Raw genomic sequence first — 19,194 nt, 5'->3', positions numbered from 1 at the left:
TGGCCAACTTCATTCCATACGAGAGCCAATATATGATGAGTGGTAGCATCACGGGCTGCACACTAACTTAAATAAAAATAAACTCTGCATTTTTTCAAGGCAATAGTTATATGTATTGAATTACTATATTTGTTAAATCATTTTACTACTGGGAGAACAATATAAAATATTTGACTGATTTAAATATAAGTTATTAAATTAAATTTAATTACATATTTCTGTTTTTTTTTTTTTTTTACATGTAATACAACTTAATGAGAACACTGTGGGCATTCATGAGTGGCAACCAGTTCATCAAAGTCGATTTTCAACAATGATGACGATATTTGTAACAAATCCTGAAGGTGATTCTGTGTTGAGAATACAAATTATTTCCATCATCAGAAATAATGAATATAACTAGTATATCAATCAGAAAATCTGCAGTCGAAACTAATAGCTAAATTGATAATACATATAATTTAATATATGTATTATCAATATCCTGCCACAGGCCGTACAAAATCACGTTACTGCAGCCAACAGCAGGTCTGCGGGCTGCATGCGGCCCACAGACCTGCTGTTGGCCACCTATGATCTATATAATGGAGAAAGAAGAGGGTTTTGAATTTATGCTGGAAATTTTTTTCTTTTAGATGTTCTAAATAAAAGTCGGGAAAAGTGGGGAGTCCATCAGAGTTCCTTTAATCTGTCTGTACAGTTTCTCATTCCAGCTGAAATGTCCAGAGTTATAATAAACTTGAAGAAGTTCTACAATGTCTGAAAATTCAGATGGAAATTTAAAGGTATTATTTAAAGGTATGTTGTTGAAGAGTGAGGTAATGTCAAAAGGAATTCAAAATCATCATTTTGAAATGACTTTCATGATGATTTCCAAATTATATTTTGTGCACATGTTGTACCGAGAAAAAACTATTCTGTAGTTGTCACAGGACACAAAGGATATAAAATGACTGATGAAGTTTATATAAACTCCTGTTCATAGCAAACTAAAATTACTTAATTCTAAAGCCAGTTCAGTTCACTTATACAGATTAAGAAATATTTTATGTTGAAGAATCAAAATTTGTTTAAGTAATCTAAATAGTAAAAACTATCTTAATGTAAAACAAAAAATAGTTACACAGCTATTTTACCGTAATATTTAGTATGTTTCTATCTATTACAAGTAACCAAATCATTGACTCTCAGTAAGACAATAAATAATACATTTCAAGTTTTTTTGTTTGTTTCAATTTGCAATAACATTATTGAGCATAAAACTATATGAAGTATTTCAGAAAGCAAGCAGTGATATTTTGAAGCCTAAAATATGGTATAATCTCATTATCTGATCTTTCTCATACATGTTAGTTCCAATAGTCTGTCACAGCTAATTAATCAACTTTGCCTCAAAGAAACCTAATAAATGATCTGATAGGACAGTTAATCTATTTTATTTGAATAGAGTGGTATATGTATCAGTTGTGTGTCTTGCCAGTTTCTTCTCAGGATGAAAAATCCACATTTCTGGGAAGAAAAATCTTGCTACTTCCACCTCCCTACATGAAACTTACTAACTTACCTTGAGCTGAAAAACCCTTATTGAGGTTTTTTTTTCATGCCACAGACTTCATTCAAACTAAGACATTTTCAACAAAAAAGGTATTGTAAACCCCATGCAACAAAGAGGCTCACACAGTATAATAAGCAAGAAAAATAAATTTTAATGCTCATCTTATCTTCATCTGTCCCTTATTTACATGTTATGATCATGAGTAGTAATCTAGTTTCATATAAATCTAATTAATGTTCTCGGAGGGCAGTTAATGCTATATGCATAATCAGCTATGTCTATCAATCAGGTGTCTTCCCTGGGAAGTTTTCTGTCTCACTTAAGAAGAAAAAACTTTGTCATTTCCACATGAGACCAGCTCACTTATCTTTGGCTGAAAAACTTTCATAATGATTTATCATGTCTTAGAGTTTGTATTGTGATTTGAATTCAAACCAAAGGCCACATTGCTACTGATTGAGATATAGGGGGTCTTTTTATGGCCACATGTTCAATATCTCTAAATCTCTCATAATAATCCTGTAAAATCTAAATTCTTAAATCCAGCACTAACCATAAAAACTGAGGGTACAAAATTTGTACAGACAGTATCATAGTTATTGGCAGCAGTGCTGCACTGAACGGTAACACAGAAAGGTCACTGAATGCAATGCCATGTTGTATATGTGCTTAAATCCAATAAAGTATATATATATATGACACATTATGGAAAATTATGAAGACAACTACCGTGTTAGAGCAAAACTTTAGTTTAATATAAACCAAAATAAACACTCGACGTTTCGACCTTCATATCAAGGTCGTCATCTGGAGCATACACATATATACAGAGAAACAAGCTGCACTACAATATGCTTGCTTTGCTAAAGTGACTGACCAACCAATTGTAGATCTGGTTGAATGGTTTGTAGGTAGCAGCCAATTTATATTTCTTCATAATTTTTGAAAGACGTTTGGAGATGCCTTTGACATAAGGTACGGGAATCCTACGGGCTTGTTCTTGTTTAGACTGATGTGTCAAAAAATCATCAGTCACTTCACCACACATCAACTTAGACAAGAACAAGTCCATAAGATTCCCATACCTTATGTCAAAGACATCTCCGAACGTCTTTCAAAAATTATGAAGAAATATAAACCAATCAACCAGATCTATAATTGGTTACCTCCTCCTAAGGACAAACTTTCACCTCTGATGCTACCTGGCATGTACGAGGTGTCCCATGTTCCTGTAAATTGTCCTACTATGGACAGACAGGTAGATCCATTAGCAAACGCATTTCAGAACATCAAGACCATATCCATCTTATCAAATCACAGAAATCTGGCCTCGCACAACGCAGAATTGAAAACCCAAACCATAGAATCCATTGGAAAAGGACCAAACTTCTACACAGATCTTTATATAAACATGAACATTTATATAAAGAAAGTGCTGAAGCCCTACGTCACAAACCCAATTTGAACCGTAACGACGTTCTTATTATCTTTAAAGTCTGGAAACTGTCATCCTAAATTGTATAAAATAATTTTATATATGTTATTTTATTTTTAATGTAATCTTTTTTATAAATTAAGTGGATGTTAAATTCAACATCATTTCAAAGCCGAATACAGAAACTATAAAAGTTTCGTGCAGGGAGCCTGCAGGAATACACTCACCGCCATACTACAAGTTGCCTTAGTCGAACCTAATAGGAAGCACACACACTCAAAGTGCACGTATGTTAGCCTCCTACTGGTCCATTGTTGGATTTAATATCCACTGAATTTATATAATTTTGCATTGCCGAAGTGAAGCCTTTTGGCTCTTTATTTTTAGCAATTTCTTTTTTCCCTCTCCAGATATATTTGAATGTAATTCTATAACAGGCTACTGCACACATAGAGGGATGCTATTGCAAGCATGCGCCCTAACTGTATGTGATTCCTAGTGTTGTTTGAATTAACTGTACTGACGATGATACTTAGGACGAAATATTTACTTATTAAAAATTCTTATTACTGTGGTTACATGTATATTTAGTCATGAATGCTCCACAGGCTTTATATATTACAGGCTTCATATGTCAGCAGTTAAAAATGCATCATCTGAATCATGTTTTTGAAAGGCATTCTCCTTTCATTCACTCTTTTAAAATGTTGCTAGCCAATAAGGCAAACCAGTTTTTTAAATAACTTATACATGCTTTTTTCTTTCCAATATACATATTTTGCAACTTTACTTTGTTTTTAATTATATTCTGCTATTTTAATTGGTAATAACAGTAAAAGAATTTGAAGAACACACTAAAAGCAAAGATAAGGAGCATAAGGCTATGATTCGTCCACATCTCTACTACTACTATGCACAGATTTGGTCACCTGGGTTTCTTGAAGATCAGAAAGTGGTGGAGAGGATTCAGAGACAAGTGGCCAAGATGGTGAAAGGTCTGCAGAATGCTCCCTATGAAGATAGACTTTTCCTCCTCCTTCATCCCTGCTACTGCTGTACTGTGGAACAGTCTTCCCCTGATGGATTTCCCAAGGAATACAACATACAGGCTTTTAAAGCAAATGTAAACAAGTTTCTCCTTTCCCAACCCACTACCCATATACAGCACTAAAGTAATATAGGTTGACCAGCCAACCTCTCGTATATGGGCACAGCATAAAAAAACTGAAGGTGTGTGGATCGCAGAGTTTAACCGACAGGTGGAAGAGAGGTGACATAATAGAAACTTATAAGTTACTAAAGGGGTCATCAATGGCAATATCATATTAAAAACTAAGATAATAGGAAGGAACTTGATATTGTCAGAATCCAGGAATGCGTTAGCAGAGCTAATCTCAGCTGGTTATGGTCACTTAAACAGAATGGGAGAGGAAAGATTAGCAAAACAAGTGTTCTCTGCCAGACTGGCAGGAAAAAGACCCAGAGGAAGATCAAGATATAGATGGATTGATACGATAAAAAGTGCCTTAGAAGATAGAAATATGAGATCTGATAATGTTGGAGTCTTGACAGGTAACAGACTGATTTGGAGGAAAATTTAGATAGGAAGTTAATAATGATGTAAATTTTTCATGTAGTACTATCATATCCTGTACACCCCTTGAGGGTACATGGCAAGAATTTGATGATAAGTCACTAAAGTGATTCTGTAAGATTGACATAAAAGTTTTTCAATACATGAGGAGAGAAAGGGGTTAGCCCTGGAAGTTGTGTAAGACTGTGATTCGTAAGAGAGGGCGCACCAGGTTTTTTGTTTGGAGAGTTGTGAATGTCCAAACGGTGAATAAGTTTAAGAAGGGATGTGATAGGTACTGTGTTAATAACTATTTTCTCTGGTTTTAGTGGGTGCTAAAACCAGAGAAAATAGTCTTTCTTTTAAAAAAATAATATAAACTGTGCTTGTGCACGTAAGTTTGTGTGGGTACATGTATGTGCAAGCATGTGAACACACATTCTAAAGAAGCTGTGTATTCTCTAGAATTGGAATATCCAGATAGGCAGTGTTCAATATGCACACAGGAAAAGGGAAAAGGATTGATGGTGGTAGAACCATTAAGATATCAAAAGAATGCAAGTTGTTTTACAAGATGCTGTCCATTCTCAAATGTTTCTAGATACTCAAGTTGTGTACTTTTAATTTATTAGCAAAATCATCCACAGTATACAGGAGAGCCTGCATGCAAAACCAATATGCAGGTGCTAAGAATAAAAAGAACATCATAAATTTTCATCGATATATTTCATACAGAACATCATAAATTTTCATCTATATATTTCATAAAGAATATCATAAATTTCCATCAACATATTTCATTAAAAATCCTCTATAAAATATTACTTTTATGTCTATTTTAAACTACCTTTAAATAAAGAACTACATACCTTTTCTCCAAAAAATGATTTCAACTTCTGAATACGATGGTCACTTGTAAGGCTATGATAAAGAAAATCATAAAAATGTATGATAATTATTTAAGTTGATAATATTTTCAATACTTTATGATGCTCATCAAATGATGAGCAGCAAAAAGAATTATTCTGTAATTTGTTCATTAATATATTAATATTTTAGGTATTATTTCTGAAAAAATTTCGATGTTACTCCTCTAAATAAATATTAATTTTTATGGCCATTTTTGCCTATTTTTGTTCAGGAGTACCCCTTTTTATGTCTTGGCTTTATACTTAATTTTTAGGGGATTACTAATGTTTTAAAGACAGATACATGAAGAGTACATGGGAAGAATAATTTTGGACATACTTTTTGTAGGATGATGTTCCTGGTTGTCTTCTTATTCAGCGGCATCTGGCATATGGTGATATACATTTGTACAACTGATGAAGTATGACTGAAAGGAAGGGGGAGAAGTTTAAAATGTGGAGATGGAGAGATGGGGGAGAATTGAGGGTGAAGCAAGAGGTATGCGAATTTTAAAACCTGGGTTTTAAGAACTGGCTGAGAATTCTTTGGGAAGAATGTGAAAAATAGAAAATATTGGGGGAAAGGATAATAGAATATGATGGAACAAGATTAGCAGTGGGAGTAACAGGATGTGAGCCGTTTCAACAGTGCACTGTCTTCAGAGCTCATGGGAAAAGTGTAGGCTATGTCATGTCGGCCTGGTGTTTTTGTCTTGGGTGTATCTGTGTTGTTTTCTATTGGTCGGAGTTGTGACCTAATTTTTGTGTTTTGGAGCTTCCAACTCTCAGAGATTATATAGGGGCAATGAACGTATATCAAAACGTTCACAGAGAGAAAATACTGTCAGACAATATGGTAGACTGTTTAGCATGCTTAAAGAGTTTGACATTTTTAATCATGGACTTTGAATTTCTAGTAATATTTTATTTAGTAATATTTGTTTCTAATATAATAAATTTTCATTTTGTTAATGTAATATAAATTTTAATGTACAGATTTAGAATAAAAGGAAAGCTCAGTACACTTACCAATCTTGCAATTTTAAATTAATTATTAAATATGTTGATTTCTCAAGAAGAAACTAAAACCAGTGTGCATTCATAGGAAAAATATATATACATCCAAAGTAAAATAGTTACAGATAACAAACAAAATAACAGAACAGGTTAATAATCATAATTAATTTGAACTATGTAGTAAGTTACAAAGGAGATTTAGACATATCTAACAAAAATTCTCCAAGTAAATGAGTTATTAGACAACACACTAAAACCGACAAGAGCCACCATAAAAAAAAAAAAAAAGTATAATTACCAAAAACCAACAAATCGCTGTAGCAGGAATGAAATACATGAAAAGAATAGGAGGCATATATACATGAGACACCAGACAAAAAATGAGATTATTATTATTACTTAGTAACCTCCATGGAGTCAGTAGACTCATCATAGGAGGCCCACTCAACCAGCAATATGTGTAACATAATGAGCCTGGAAGTTATTTATGATACTTGCGCTCACAACACAATCAAGCAATGCATTCCACTCACTAACAACTCTCTACATAAAAAATCTACTCCTCACACTCTTCTTCACCACATCTTTATACAACTTCCAGAGATGGCATCTTATTCTTCCCATCTTAACATTACTATTTTTATAATTTCTTCTGTATTAATCTGATAGAAACCCTTAAGTAACTTGAAGGTCTCTATCATATCTCCTCGCTTTCTCCTATCCACCAACCTGTGTAATTCACATTATCTCAAATGATCTTCATAGCCAACACTTCAGAGTTCTGATATCACTTTGGCTATTCGTCTATGAACCCTCTCTAGTGTTTCCACATCACAATGAAAACTATGTGATCAAATCTAAGAGCACAATAGTCCATATGTGGTTTGACCAATGCCTAGAGGCAACACCACCACCTCCTTATCTCTACGTGTCAATGTAATTTTTCTCATAGCAGCTATACAATGTGCAATCTTTGCAACACATGCGATGTGCCCTCAGAACTTCAGTCCACTGTCTGCCATCACTCCAAGATCACAAATCTCATCCATTTCCCAAAGTACAGCTTCATCAACAGTACGTATCTCTGTATCCCAATGTGTACCACCTTGCATTTATTAATATTAAAACTGCAACCTCACTCATTTGTCCAGGCCAAAAGGTTATTCAAATCTTCCTGTACACAATTAACATAAGCACTACTCCTGATAATTCTAACTTTTCATTTTCGGCAAACATTTGAAGATCTACAGTCAATCCACAATGCATATGATTCTTCCTTATCCAACATATCACCTTATCATAAAACATGAGCAGATTGTTAAAACAAGACCTTCCCTTCACAAATCCATGCTGAACATCACAGAGAATCTTATGTTCATCAATCCAATCCTGTGTTCTATTTCTTACCAATTTTTCCAACACTTTGATCACAACTGCAAATATACAGACTGGTCTATAATTGGAAACTTTTGTTCTCGAACCATGCTTGTGGAGAGATATTATTCTGCCTTCTTTCCACTCCTTAGGAACCCTCCCCACTGCAAGACTTTCATTAAATAACCAGAACAAAGGCACTGCTCAATCTTTTGAGCATTCTTTAAAATACGTGGTGATATGTCATCCATTCCCACAGCCTTATTCACATCTAATCCAAGCAACACTTGTTATACCTCTGATTCTTTCCTTTAATTCTACTAATTTCTTGTCTCCTTTCTACATGTTGCACAGCATCATTCACACACTGTGATATACGCTGATTAAGTGTTCGTTAAATAATTCCACTATATCATTTCCTATGTTGAGAGGCTTATACGCTGGTTAAACATAATAACTAATATTTAAGGAATTGACAGCGTATACTAGAAATATAGATTAAATAAACTTTAATATATACTTTCCGATATTTCGGCGAACGTCACGTTGCCATCTTCTTGGGAACTTACTACAAAGACACGTGCACACAAGTACTAATAACAGCAAATGAGACTGAAGCTAGGAAGCTAGCGTTTTCCTAAAGTCCTGATCGCCCCTGGCGGGCTATATTGGTAGTTCTTGGCCTTTGGGCTGAAGTTCTTCTGATAAAAGTTTCCCAAATTTGGGGCAGTCTCATGCATCCAAATTTGTTGAGGCTTGGCATGTTCCTAAGGGCCGAGGTTGATTCCATGAATAGTCTTTCATACTTGAACTTGCTGCGGTGTATTACTGTGGCTTTCTTCCATCTTATTCTGTGGCGAGTATCCAGAGCGTGGTCTGCAAGCCCAGAGTGGCTGTACTGGTGAAATCGGATGTAATCCTTGTGTTCTGAGATTCTGATATTTGCTGTCCTGCCTGTTTGGCCAAAGTAGGACAGTTTACAGCTGCAAGGGACCTGGTATACACCAGGTAGGTCTAGGGGAAGTGGTTGGTCTTTGGTGGAGTGGATAAGGGATGCCAGTTTTCTATGTGGTCTGTAACAAGTGGTCAAGTCATGTTTTTTTAGGATTTTATTGATTTTTTCCGAGGTGCCTCGGATGTAGGGAATGGTGATGGATTTAGAGTAATCTTTTTTGTGAAGGGAAGGGGGTGGTGGGTTGTGGATAACTGGGTTAAGTATTTTTTGGATTTTTTGGAGGGGGTAGCCGTTGGCTGAGAAAGTGTCACGGATGTGATTTAGTTCAGTGGTTAGGGCTTGATCATTAGAACAGATTATTTTTGCCCTGTTGAATAATGTCTTAATAACTCCATATTGTTGTGAGGGGGGGTGATGGGATTGTTGGTGAATGTATCTGCCTGCATGGGTAGGTTTTCTATAAACTGAGAAAACCAAGGTTCCATCAGGTTGGCGGGTGACTAGTGCGTCTAGGAAGGGGAGGTTATGGTTTTCCTCTTTTTCCAGGGTGAATTTGATTCTAGGGTGTTGGTTGTTTAAGTGTGTTAGGAAGGAGAGGAGTGAATCCGGGCCATGTGGCCAAATAGCGAAAACATCATCATCAACGTAGCGAAGCCATATGGTAGGTTTTTGTGGGGCTGAGTTTAAGGCTTTCTCTTCAAACGTCTCCATGAAGAAGTTGGCCAAGGGTGGGGAAAGTGGTGAACCCATGGCTGTCCCCTCTATCTGTTTGTAGAATTTTTCCTGCCAAACGAAATAGCCTGAGTTCATTGTAAACTGAAATAGGGCTGAGATATCGGGAGGAAATTTAGCTTGGATTAGCTCTAAGGTTTCTTTGAGGGGAACATTCGTGAATAGGGAGGAGACATCAAAACTGACCATTATGTCATTATGTTGTGTAATGTAAGGTTTTCTATACTGGCTTTGAAGTGGGCTGAGTTTTTTATGTGTGATGGTGTTTTGCTAGTATAGTGTGAGAGCGCTTTGGCTAAATGCTTGGCTAGTTTGTAAGTGGGGGAATCAATGCCATCCACTATGGGACATAATGGCACATTTTCTTTGTGTATTTTTGGGAGCCCATATATGCGGGGGGGGGGGGGTCTAGAGTTATAGGGTTTTAGTCTGTTGGTAATCTCCACAGGCCAAGAAGTGATCTTCTTAAGGAGCCTATGGAGTTTTCTAATTTGTGAGTTGGTGGGATTGTAATCAATGGGGAAGTAAGTGGAACGATCTAATAATAAAGCCTTGAGCTTACCTGTGTAGTCTTTAAGATTGAGTACCACGGTGGCAGTCCCCTTATCTGCTTTAGTGATCACTATTTTTTTGTTTCTCTTCAATTCTTGTAGTGCCTTGCATTCACTGATGGATATGTTGGATTTTGGAGGTTTTGCTTTATTGAGAACACAGGTTACATCCAATCTAATATCGTTGGCGATGTGGTTTGGAAGTTGGCGAATCCTGCATTCAATTTGGATCATTAATTCCTCGGCCGGTAATTTCTTAGGAGCAATGGCGAAGTTGTGGCCACGTGACAGAGCGTGGAGTGCTTCACGCTTTAAGGTAGCTGAAGAAAGGTTAACAACAGTGTTGGTTTGTAGTTTAGGTTTGGACGCCGAGTTCTTTATTAATTTATCAAACTTGTTGATATGTCGGCTCCGTACTCGTTCAAATTCTTTTTTAGCTGCTGTACACGAGACGTCATGTAGGATTGACCAAAGCTCGTGATTCAGCGTAAGTGAAAGCTCACTTTCTAGCATTGAAATAGCTCTGTTTATGTCGGCTAAGGAACCGCGTGTAGCGGTAATTTGCTCCCAAAGTAATGCCTGGCTAGCGCAGTTGTAAATACGGAGAGCTTTCTGTGAGATGAAGCGGTGTTTAAATTTAACCAGCGTATAAGCCTCTCAACAAGAATAATGATCATCCACGGAGATCTCTTCGCACGCAAGGCCTGCCATTACGGCAAATTGACGCTGAAGTTATCCAGACAACTTAACCGTCTGGCATTCCTAAAACGCTGCCGGGATAATCAAGTCATCCCGAACTGTGTTAAATTTAAACACCGCTTCATCTCACAGAAAGCTCTCCATATTTACAATCGCCGAAATATCGGAAAGTATATATTAAAGTTTATTTAATCTATATTTCTAGTATACGCTGTCAATCCCTTAAATATTAGTTATCATTTCCTATGGTTACTGTTACCATAACTATCTACCAGCTTCAAATTGCTATAATTATTTTTCCTCTTGCTTGCCACACAGTAGAAAAATTCCCTTGGATTAGCTCTCCTGACTGTCCAATCTCCTCTCAAATTCTACTTTTTTTAACCATGCTTGTCACTTTTCTGCACTGCACTTGAATATTCTTCATGCATTTGTTCACAACAAACTGTCTTGTACTTCTTCCATAACAATTTTCTTTTGTAACACTGCTTGCTTGATTTCAGTGTTCATCCATCTCACTCCTACTCTATTCATTCGTTAACTCTTGGTTGGCAGTTATGCATTCCTTGTGTTAGATACTGTCTTATCATTTTCAATGCACTGTCTACATCATTTCTACACAATTTATCAATCCAATGTATTGATGCTAGGTGACTATGAAGTTTCTGATAATCACCCACCTTAAAGTTCCACATATAGACCTTTCTGATAACTTTCTCCTGTTTGACTACCTTCCAAAACAATACCTCACGAGCACTTTTACCAACAGGTGGTAATGTTGTTGATACCTCATTCACAACGACATTTTGTGAGGATGTCACTCAATCTGATACCAATAAACCTCGCTTTGATTCCATTACATGCTGCTTTAGATAATTATCCTGCAGAAACTCAAAATAAAAATAATTAAAATCTCCCATTAGAATCATCATCCTTTTACTTGCCCAACTAATTTGTCTAAACATTTCACAATCAATACTCTCCACATTCCTTGGCCTATAAGAGCATCCTATTAGATACACTATTTTACTGATCTCAACTTTACACCAAACAGCTTCAAAATTTTCACACACACTACTATTTTTCCATCTTAACTCTTCAAGGATACAATTCCTCTGCTACCATTAACAATACCCCCCCCCTCCTCTCTTCATCTTCCTATCCTTTCAGAAAATTCTATATCCCATCATTTCCAGTCCTGATAGTATATCATCCTCAATCAACCAAGTTTCACTTATGCAATTGAGATAAAGACACAATGAAGGAAATAAACCAAACCAATAATGGAAAGGGGGAAAAAATGGAAATAAATGAAAAGAACATCTGAAATTAATGAAAGTATGAAAGTCACCAATCCAATAATTGGTTGGACAGAAGAAGCATGTAAGGAGGGATATCAGGAGGTTGCTGAAGAGAGTGAAAAACAACAATGTACTAGAAAATACCATCAGTGTTACCATGGTATGACAATAACCAATGAGATAGAGAGCAAGATTCATGAACAGTGTGCTAGTGGAGCTGTGTGAGGTGGTCTTCAAATACATGCCACTGAGGTGTGGCATGTATTTGAGGGATGAATAGATTTATACAAAAGAGAGGAACTGTATTTGTGTAAATCCATATAAATAAATGCTAAAAGGAAATGGGATGAGTGATGTGTGCAAGAGAACGGAGGAAGTAAGAAGTGGAGTGAAAGACAGGAGAGTGGAATGGTAATGTGAGAGATGAAGAGAGATAACAGGAATACACAAGGAACAGGGAGAGGGTAAAGCGAAAGTGGATGATGGAAGAGGTAGTGAATGTGTGCATGGGGATGTTCAGGCATAAAAAAAGAATGTACGGAGATGTGAGAGGAGAAGTGGAGACTGAGGAGATATGAGAGTAGTCGAAAAGTTTACAAGCTAACAATCTAAAAACGAATTTATAATTTCAAAATTATTTTTATTTTTCAACATAATCTCCCTTAAGACTAATACATTTATTCCAGCGATGCTCCAGGGCCATTATCTCGTCCCTGTAGCGGTTCTCAGTAAGATCTGCAAAATACCCCTCTACAGCTGCAATCACCTCTTGATTCGAAGAAAAATGCTGACCAGTGAGGAAACGTTTTCGTTTTGGGAAGAGACAGAAGTCAAAGGGAGCCAAGTCTGGGGAATAGAGTGGATGTTCCAACAATTCATAGTGCAGATCCCTTAATTTTCCCACTGCCAAAACACCTTTGTGGGCACGTGCATTGTCCTGATGAAGGATGATTTTTTTCCTTCTGCAAACCAGGTCTTTTCTCATGAATTTTTTTGCCAAGTCCGGTTAAAAGATCGGAATAATATTCTCTGGTTATTGTTTTATCCTTTTCAATTTTTAGTATACTTTAGCATCCCAAAACAATTATGCCATGACCTTTCCTGCTGATGGAACCGACATCGTCTTCTTTCATCATCATCATCATTACTAAGAAAGACATCCAGGGGGTCAGGGACTTATCAAGGGATGCCACATACTACAACACACCAGCTATCATACTTATTCTTGAATTCATTCACACTGCTTGCAGTCACAACATCCAAAGGCAATCAATTCAAATCATGCACCAACCACTGAGAGAAAAATCTAGCACTTACACCATTCTTGGTTGCCTTCATTCTCAGCTTCCAAGGATGCCTTCTTGTCCTTCCCCCCACCCTCCATAAATTGAAAAATTCCATCAATTGAAATCCTGCATGAACCTTTCAGAAGTTTGTAAGTCTCAATCATATCGTCCCTCTTTCTCCTGTTTGCTAGTGGCTGCAGTCTACAAATTCTTAATCTGTTTTCATAATCAGTATTCCACAATCCTGATATCATTTTTAACACTCTCCTTCATACTTTCTCCAATATATCAGAATCAGAATGGAAACCAGGAGACCAGACCTGTACATAATAGTCCAAATAAGGTCTTATCAAGGCCTTGTAAAGAGGCAAAATAACATCCTTATCTTTACATGTGAATGTTCATTTCAGCGTTGCAATTATCTTTTGAGTTGTATTTGCAATCTTTGTCACATGGCCCCTGAACTTCAACTTTCTATCTATTAACACTCCAAGATCCCTAGCCTCATCAGTTTCTTCTAGCCTAATCCCACCAATGTAATACAACATTGGATATTTAATCATGCCAAAGTGAATGATTTTACATTTACTTACACTGAACTGACACCCATTTTCCCATGCCCACAATTCCTATTCAAATCAGAATGATTTGAATAGGAACTGTGGGCATGAGAAAATATTCAAATACTGCATATCAGCAGCAGCATTCCTGATTTAGTTGTGCGTCGCTTGTCAGATCGTTCTCAATATCATTAATGTATAGATTGAATAACAATGGACTAAGCACTGATCCTTGTGGTACACTTTTTTTTTTTTTTTTAATCTTTGTACTGGTTATGGGCAGTACTACCCTTACAGGGCACACTGGTGGCATGGCGCTGCCACCAGAGAATGACTAAATGATAACTAGAACAGGCATAGGGTAAAACACTTGTAAAGGTCCTCAAGGAAAGAACTTTTATCTCCTTCTGCATACACCCAAGCTGTTTTAAGTCCTCATAGCTATCTGCGCTTTATACGTCATGTAAAGAGATGGTGGAGCTAGTAAACCTCAGAGTTGCCCCAAGCTCCTCCCGTATCTTACTAACTAGATCTCGGTTATTCTTATAATAGTTTACCTTATTATGATGGCCATAATAATATGGTAAAACGTATGCATCAACTACCCAGACGTCACCATCTCTTTTAATCACTAAGTCTGGCTTATGCAAACCCGTGGAGGTCCTATAATGTGGTTCCAACGAGGTCTCCCAATCTTTGTTCATAAAGCGGTTGTTCAGAATGGAGACCACGGTGTCATGCCTCCATACACAGACCTCATGGGTGTGAAAGCAACACTGGGTTATATGAGACAATGTCTCACTGCAGTGGCAGCCAGTCCTACAGTTTGAGTCATCACTATCCCCATCGAGCTGTGTGGGCTCGAGTGGGCAGGGCATTGATCCTCGTCCTGATAAGGTCAATATACTAGAACCCAGGGAGGAGTCTGGTGCACTGTTCTGTAGATGGTGCTCTTTTAAAAGAGTCATATCTGGTGCCTCCCTTGCTTGATTGGGTAAGGGACCAGATATGACTCTTTAAAAGAGCACCATCTACAGAACAGTGCAGCAGAGATGCCCATCTCTTGTGTTCTGTGGGTGCTGACTCGATTAAGGTATACCTCGATAATAGGACCAGCCTTTAGCCTGCCTAAAGTCCTTGTATTAATGGGCTACAGAAAGCTTCTCTGCAGACAGGGGAAGAAGATAGTTCTAACTTCGTGATTCTGGACAGCTGCAGGAGTGGAATCATCAGCCATCTAAGTGATGGAACCTCGAATCCGGCTTCCTTCACCCTCACGTGGAAATATGCAGTACGGGTGTCAGGAGGCAGTCAGAGCCATGATCTCACAGCTGAACGGATAGCCCTGTCCATTTGGGACAGTACCGAGATATATGTCCTACCAAGCACCAACTTGTGGTAAAAGTGAGGTAAGAGATAGTAGGAAAGGAGAAACAGTCTTTGCTGGGGCTTGAGAGGAGCTTTCCTCAAAGAAGTGATCCCAGCTTCTATCCTAGAAGCTGGGATCACTTCTCATCCATAGTAATAAATCCAAGTCTCATCCATAGTAATAAATCAATGCACAAAATCAGTTTTATTCTTATTAAAACACTCCAAGCACTGTTCAGAGATTTTCATGAGAATGTGTTTTTGATCTGCTATGAGCAAGTGCGCCACCCATCTTGCACAAAGCTTTTTCATTTGCAATTGTTCATGCAAAATGTGTCCTATATGTTCTTTTGAAATGCCTATAGTCTCTGCAATTTCACACGCTTTGACTCGCCAGTCATCCAATACCATATCGTGCACTTGATCAATGATTTCTGGTGATGTTACACTTTCTGGACATCCTCCACATGGATCATCTTCAAGGCTGGTACGACCACATTTAAACTCGACAGTCGATTTCTTAATTGTTGAAAACGAAGGAGAAGGGTGCCCATAAATTTTTATGAACTTCGAATGAATTTCTTTTGGCGTTAAACTTCTTTTACAAAGAATTTTATAACCGCACAATACTCAATTTTATTCATTTCAAGGGAATACAGACAACATTTTTGCTTCAGACAGCTGTATAAAACAAACTACTTGATAGAATGACTTGCAATATCACTTGGATGCTTATGACAGATGTACCAACTTAGGAAAAAAAATAATCTTGCCAATAGTGCTGCCATCTATGGTCGAGGCCAAGAACTTTTCAGACCTTCCTTGTATATGGGATAAGCAGTAATAAAGGAGACTGGGCAATGGCAGGTGAGATGGGAAAATCACAACAAAAAGGCAGCTTGGGTAGGACTGATTACAGACCTAAAAATGAACTGCTGTGTTTATTTACATATACCATGAGTCAAAATAATTGAGGAGAAAATTAGTAAATAATAATATTTGGTTTACCGATCAAGTGTTGATCAATTTTATTAACTGAACCAAAGTTGTATAATACTTTCCTCTCCCTATTCCAGAAAACAAAACTTCTCATCACTAGATAAAAGAACTATTCGCGAGTTAAAAAACAACAAAGACATCGTAATACTTAAAGCAGATAAAGGAAACAGTACTGTAATACTGAACTCAAAGGACTATGAGGACAAAGTCAACCATCTACTATCTGACTTGTCTGTATACCATCTTTTAACAAAAGATCCGACATTAAAAAACCACAATGATACCAATGAATTACTACGCAATTTATCCAACTGGCCAACAGACTTGATTAAAAAACTAAAATCGATGCATCCTTTAACTCCGAGACTCTATGGTGTGCCAAAAGTGCACAGAGATGGTGTTCCTTTACGCCCAATCATTGATACAATCAACTCTCCTACCTATTTATTGTCAAAACATTTCTTGAAACTCTTACAGCAACACATCCACAACTCAGAGAGTTACATCAAAAACTCTGGACATTTTGTGGAAAAGCTAAAAAACATCAAGATATCGGATAATGATCTTCTACCCAGCTTAGATGTCACCTCTCTCTTTACAAATGTTCCTGTAGTAGAGGTCATTGACATCTTAAGTACCTTGTTCCCACAAGATATAATCTCATTGTTTGCTCACTGCCTAAACTCCAATTATTTTTCTTGGAAAAATAAGATCTATCAACAATTAACAGGCTTGGCAATGTGGGGAGCCCACTCTCACCTTCATGGGCTGACCTCTTTATGGAAGACTTAGAAAACAAAATCTTATCACAAATTTTTCCTAAACCTAAAATTTGGTTTAGATATGTGGACGATATCTTCATCGTATGGAACAATAACAAAGATGACATATATGATTTTCTCAAAAAGATCAACGCCTTCCATCATTCTATTAAATTCACTCTGGAACTTGAAAGAGAAAAACAACTTCCGTTTTTAGCATCTTAATCAAAAAACAAATTGATGGCAGTATAAATCTATTGGTGTACAGAAAACCGACCAATACAGGTCGCTACCTACATTTCAAATCCTCTCACCACATCTCACATAAACTCAGCATTGTACACATGTTAAAGAAAAGAGCGATTCGCATCACAACAGACAACAAGACCCTTCAAGATGAGTTAAAATTTATTTCCAACAATCTGTACTTGAACGGCTATCCAAGAAGACTAGTCAATAAAGTCCTTTTCTCTGAACCACCACAAAGAGAACAAGAAGATATTCAATATATAAAAACGATTGCAATTCCGTTTGTAAGTGGCATCTCCAACAAGCTCGCCAATCTCCTCAAACAACACAAAATAAGAGTAACATTTAAACCAATAGAATCTATTCGTAAACTACTAAGATCTCCAAAAGACAATCATCCTTTCTATAAATATGCTGGAGTTTATAATATTCCATGCTCGTGTGGCTCTAGTTACATCGGACAGACTTCGAGAAGCCTCGAAATCAGGCAAAAGGAGCACATTGGCTATGTCAAAAACAACAGCCAGGACATTTCTGGCCTATCGTCTCATTTCTCTACAACTAACCATGTGATCGAGTGGGACAAAAGCTGTTCCCCTTACATAGAGGAAGATTACCATTCAAGAATTTTCAAAGAAGCAGCCACAGTCGCCCGTTCCACTGTAAACCTTAACAGAAACCAAGGCCTAATATTCCCAGAGATATGGAAAACCCTAATCAGAACCTTAAAAACGGAAGAAATGAACTTTAATACAAACTACAGAAAGTTCCTCAGCAACAGCTAGCTGATCTTGTACACGCGATACGTGTTTCACTCACGTTCGATACTATTTTATCTGTAATTATTCTAGTCAGTTTTGCAGTTACGCATAATCGTGAGATTGTTTAAACCTATATGTAAGTGCCCTGAAGATGCCAACAGATAAGTGTGGTGAAACTAGTTGGTTCGGTTAATAAAATTGATCAACACTTGATCGGTAAACCAAATATTATTATTTACTAATTTATGATCAAGAAAATAACCTTCATGATGAGGAGAAAATTGTTGGAATAAGTGAAACATGAATGGATAAAGAGGAAATAAAATAGAAATAAAAAGGAAGATAAAATTGTTCCACTTCGAAAAAAGTACTGATAAGGCTACAAATTATAGCCTTATCTGTATATCTGGAATTGTAGTTAAGGTGCTGGAGAGATTGGTGAGAACCTGGATACAGAAGTCAGATGAAAACACTAGTAGTCTCTGGGTGCTTGTCAACATCAGTTAGTAAAAGCGAGACCATGTTTTATCAACTTACTTATTATCATACAAGTATCTCCATAAGGTAAGAAGACTCATAGCAGTAGATTCATTACTCAAACAATACTATCATAACTCTGCCTAAACTCGATGAGTGATGAAGCACTTACAAAACTTCTGGCAAACCATTCTAAACTATCCTCCACGCAAAAAATCTAGCCCAAAATGCCCTTGCTAACCATACTCTTACACAATTTCCATGGGTTACACCTGTTTTTTCCTCTCCTGCCATATACTGAAAAAGCTCTTCAGTGCCAATTCCATTTTAATAACTTATGTGCTTCTATCATGTCATGTCTTACAAACTATCAGATAGCTTTTTGAAATCCATAGACCATCAGTCTCTTCTCCTATGGAGCATTCCATAGACCTGCCACAATCTTTGTAACCCAAATGTGCACAGCAGTCCAGATGAGGAATTATTATTATTATTGCACAGGCACATCCAGGAGTCCTAATACTCATAATTTGAGCCCCAAACTATCAACACAATATCTATTGTACCTCTCCCTGAAACCATTAGCAGACAAAGCACTCACATCTGACTCAGGCAACCAATTCAATTCATTTA

At 37.0% G+C, this 19,194-nt stretch overlaps 1 protein-coding gene across 5 annotated transcripts in view; it reads right to left on the bottom strand.

The window, feature by feature from the left end:
* RhoGAP19D (Rho GTPase activating protein at 19D) overlaps positions 1–19,194 on the bottom strand; it is a 503,360-nt gene that overhangs the window by 224,484 nt on the left and 259,682 nt on the right. For all 5 annotated transcript variants that reach the window (XM_090412052.1, XM_090412051.1, XM_090412054.1 and 2 more), the window contains one exon: positions 5,433–5,484. In XM_090412052.1, the coding sequence (XP_090268178.1) occupies positions 5,433–5,484 (52 nt within the window). The remainder of the gene's footprint in view (positions 1–5,432; positions 5,485–19,194) is intronic.

The sequence above is a fragment of the Typopeltis vanoorti genome, chromosome 22 (genome assembly GCF_054136105.1).
Source record: "Typopeltis vanoorti isolate ZY-2024b chromosome 22, IOZ_Tvanoo_1.0, whole genome shotgun sequence".
Taxonomy (NCBI): Eukaryota; Metazoa; Arthropoda; class Arachnida; order Uropygi; family Thelyphonidae; genus Typopeltis; species Typopeltis vanoorti.
Note: the sequence above shows the minus strand (reverse complement) of the source record. Positions and strands in the feature narration are given on the sequence as shown.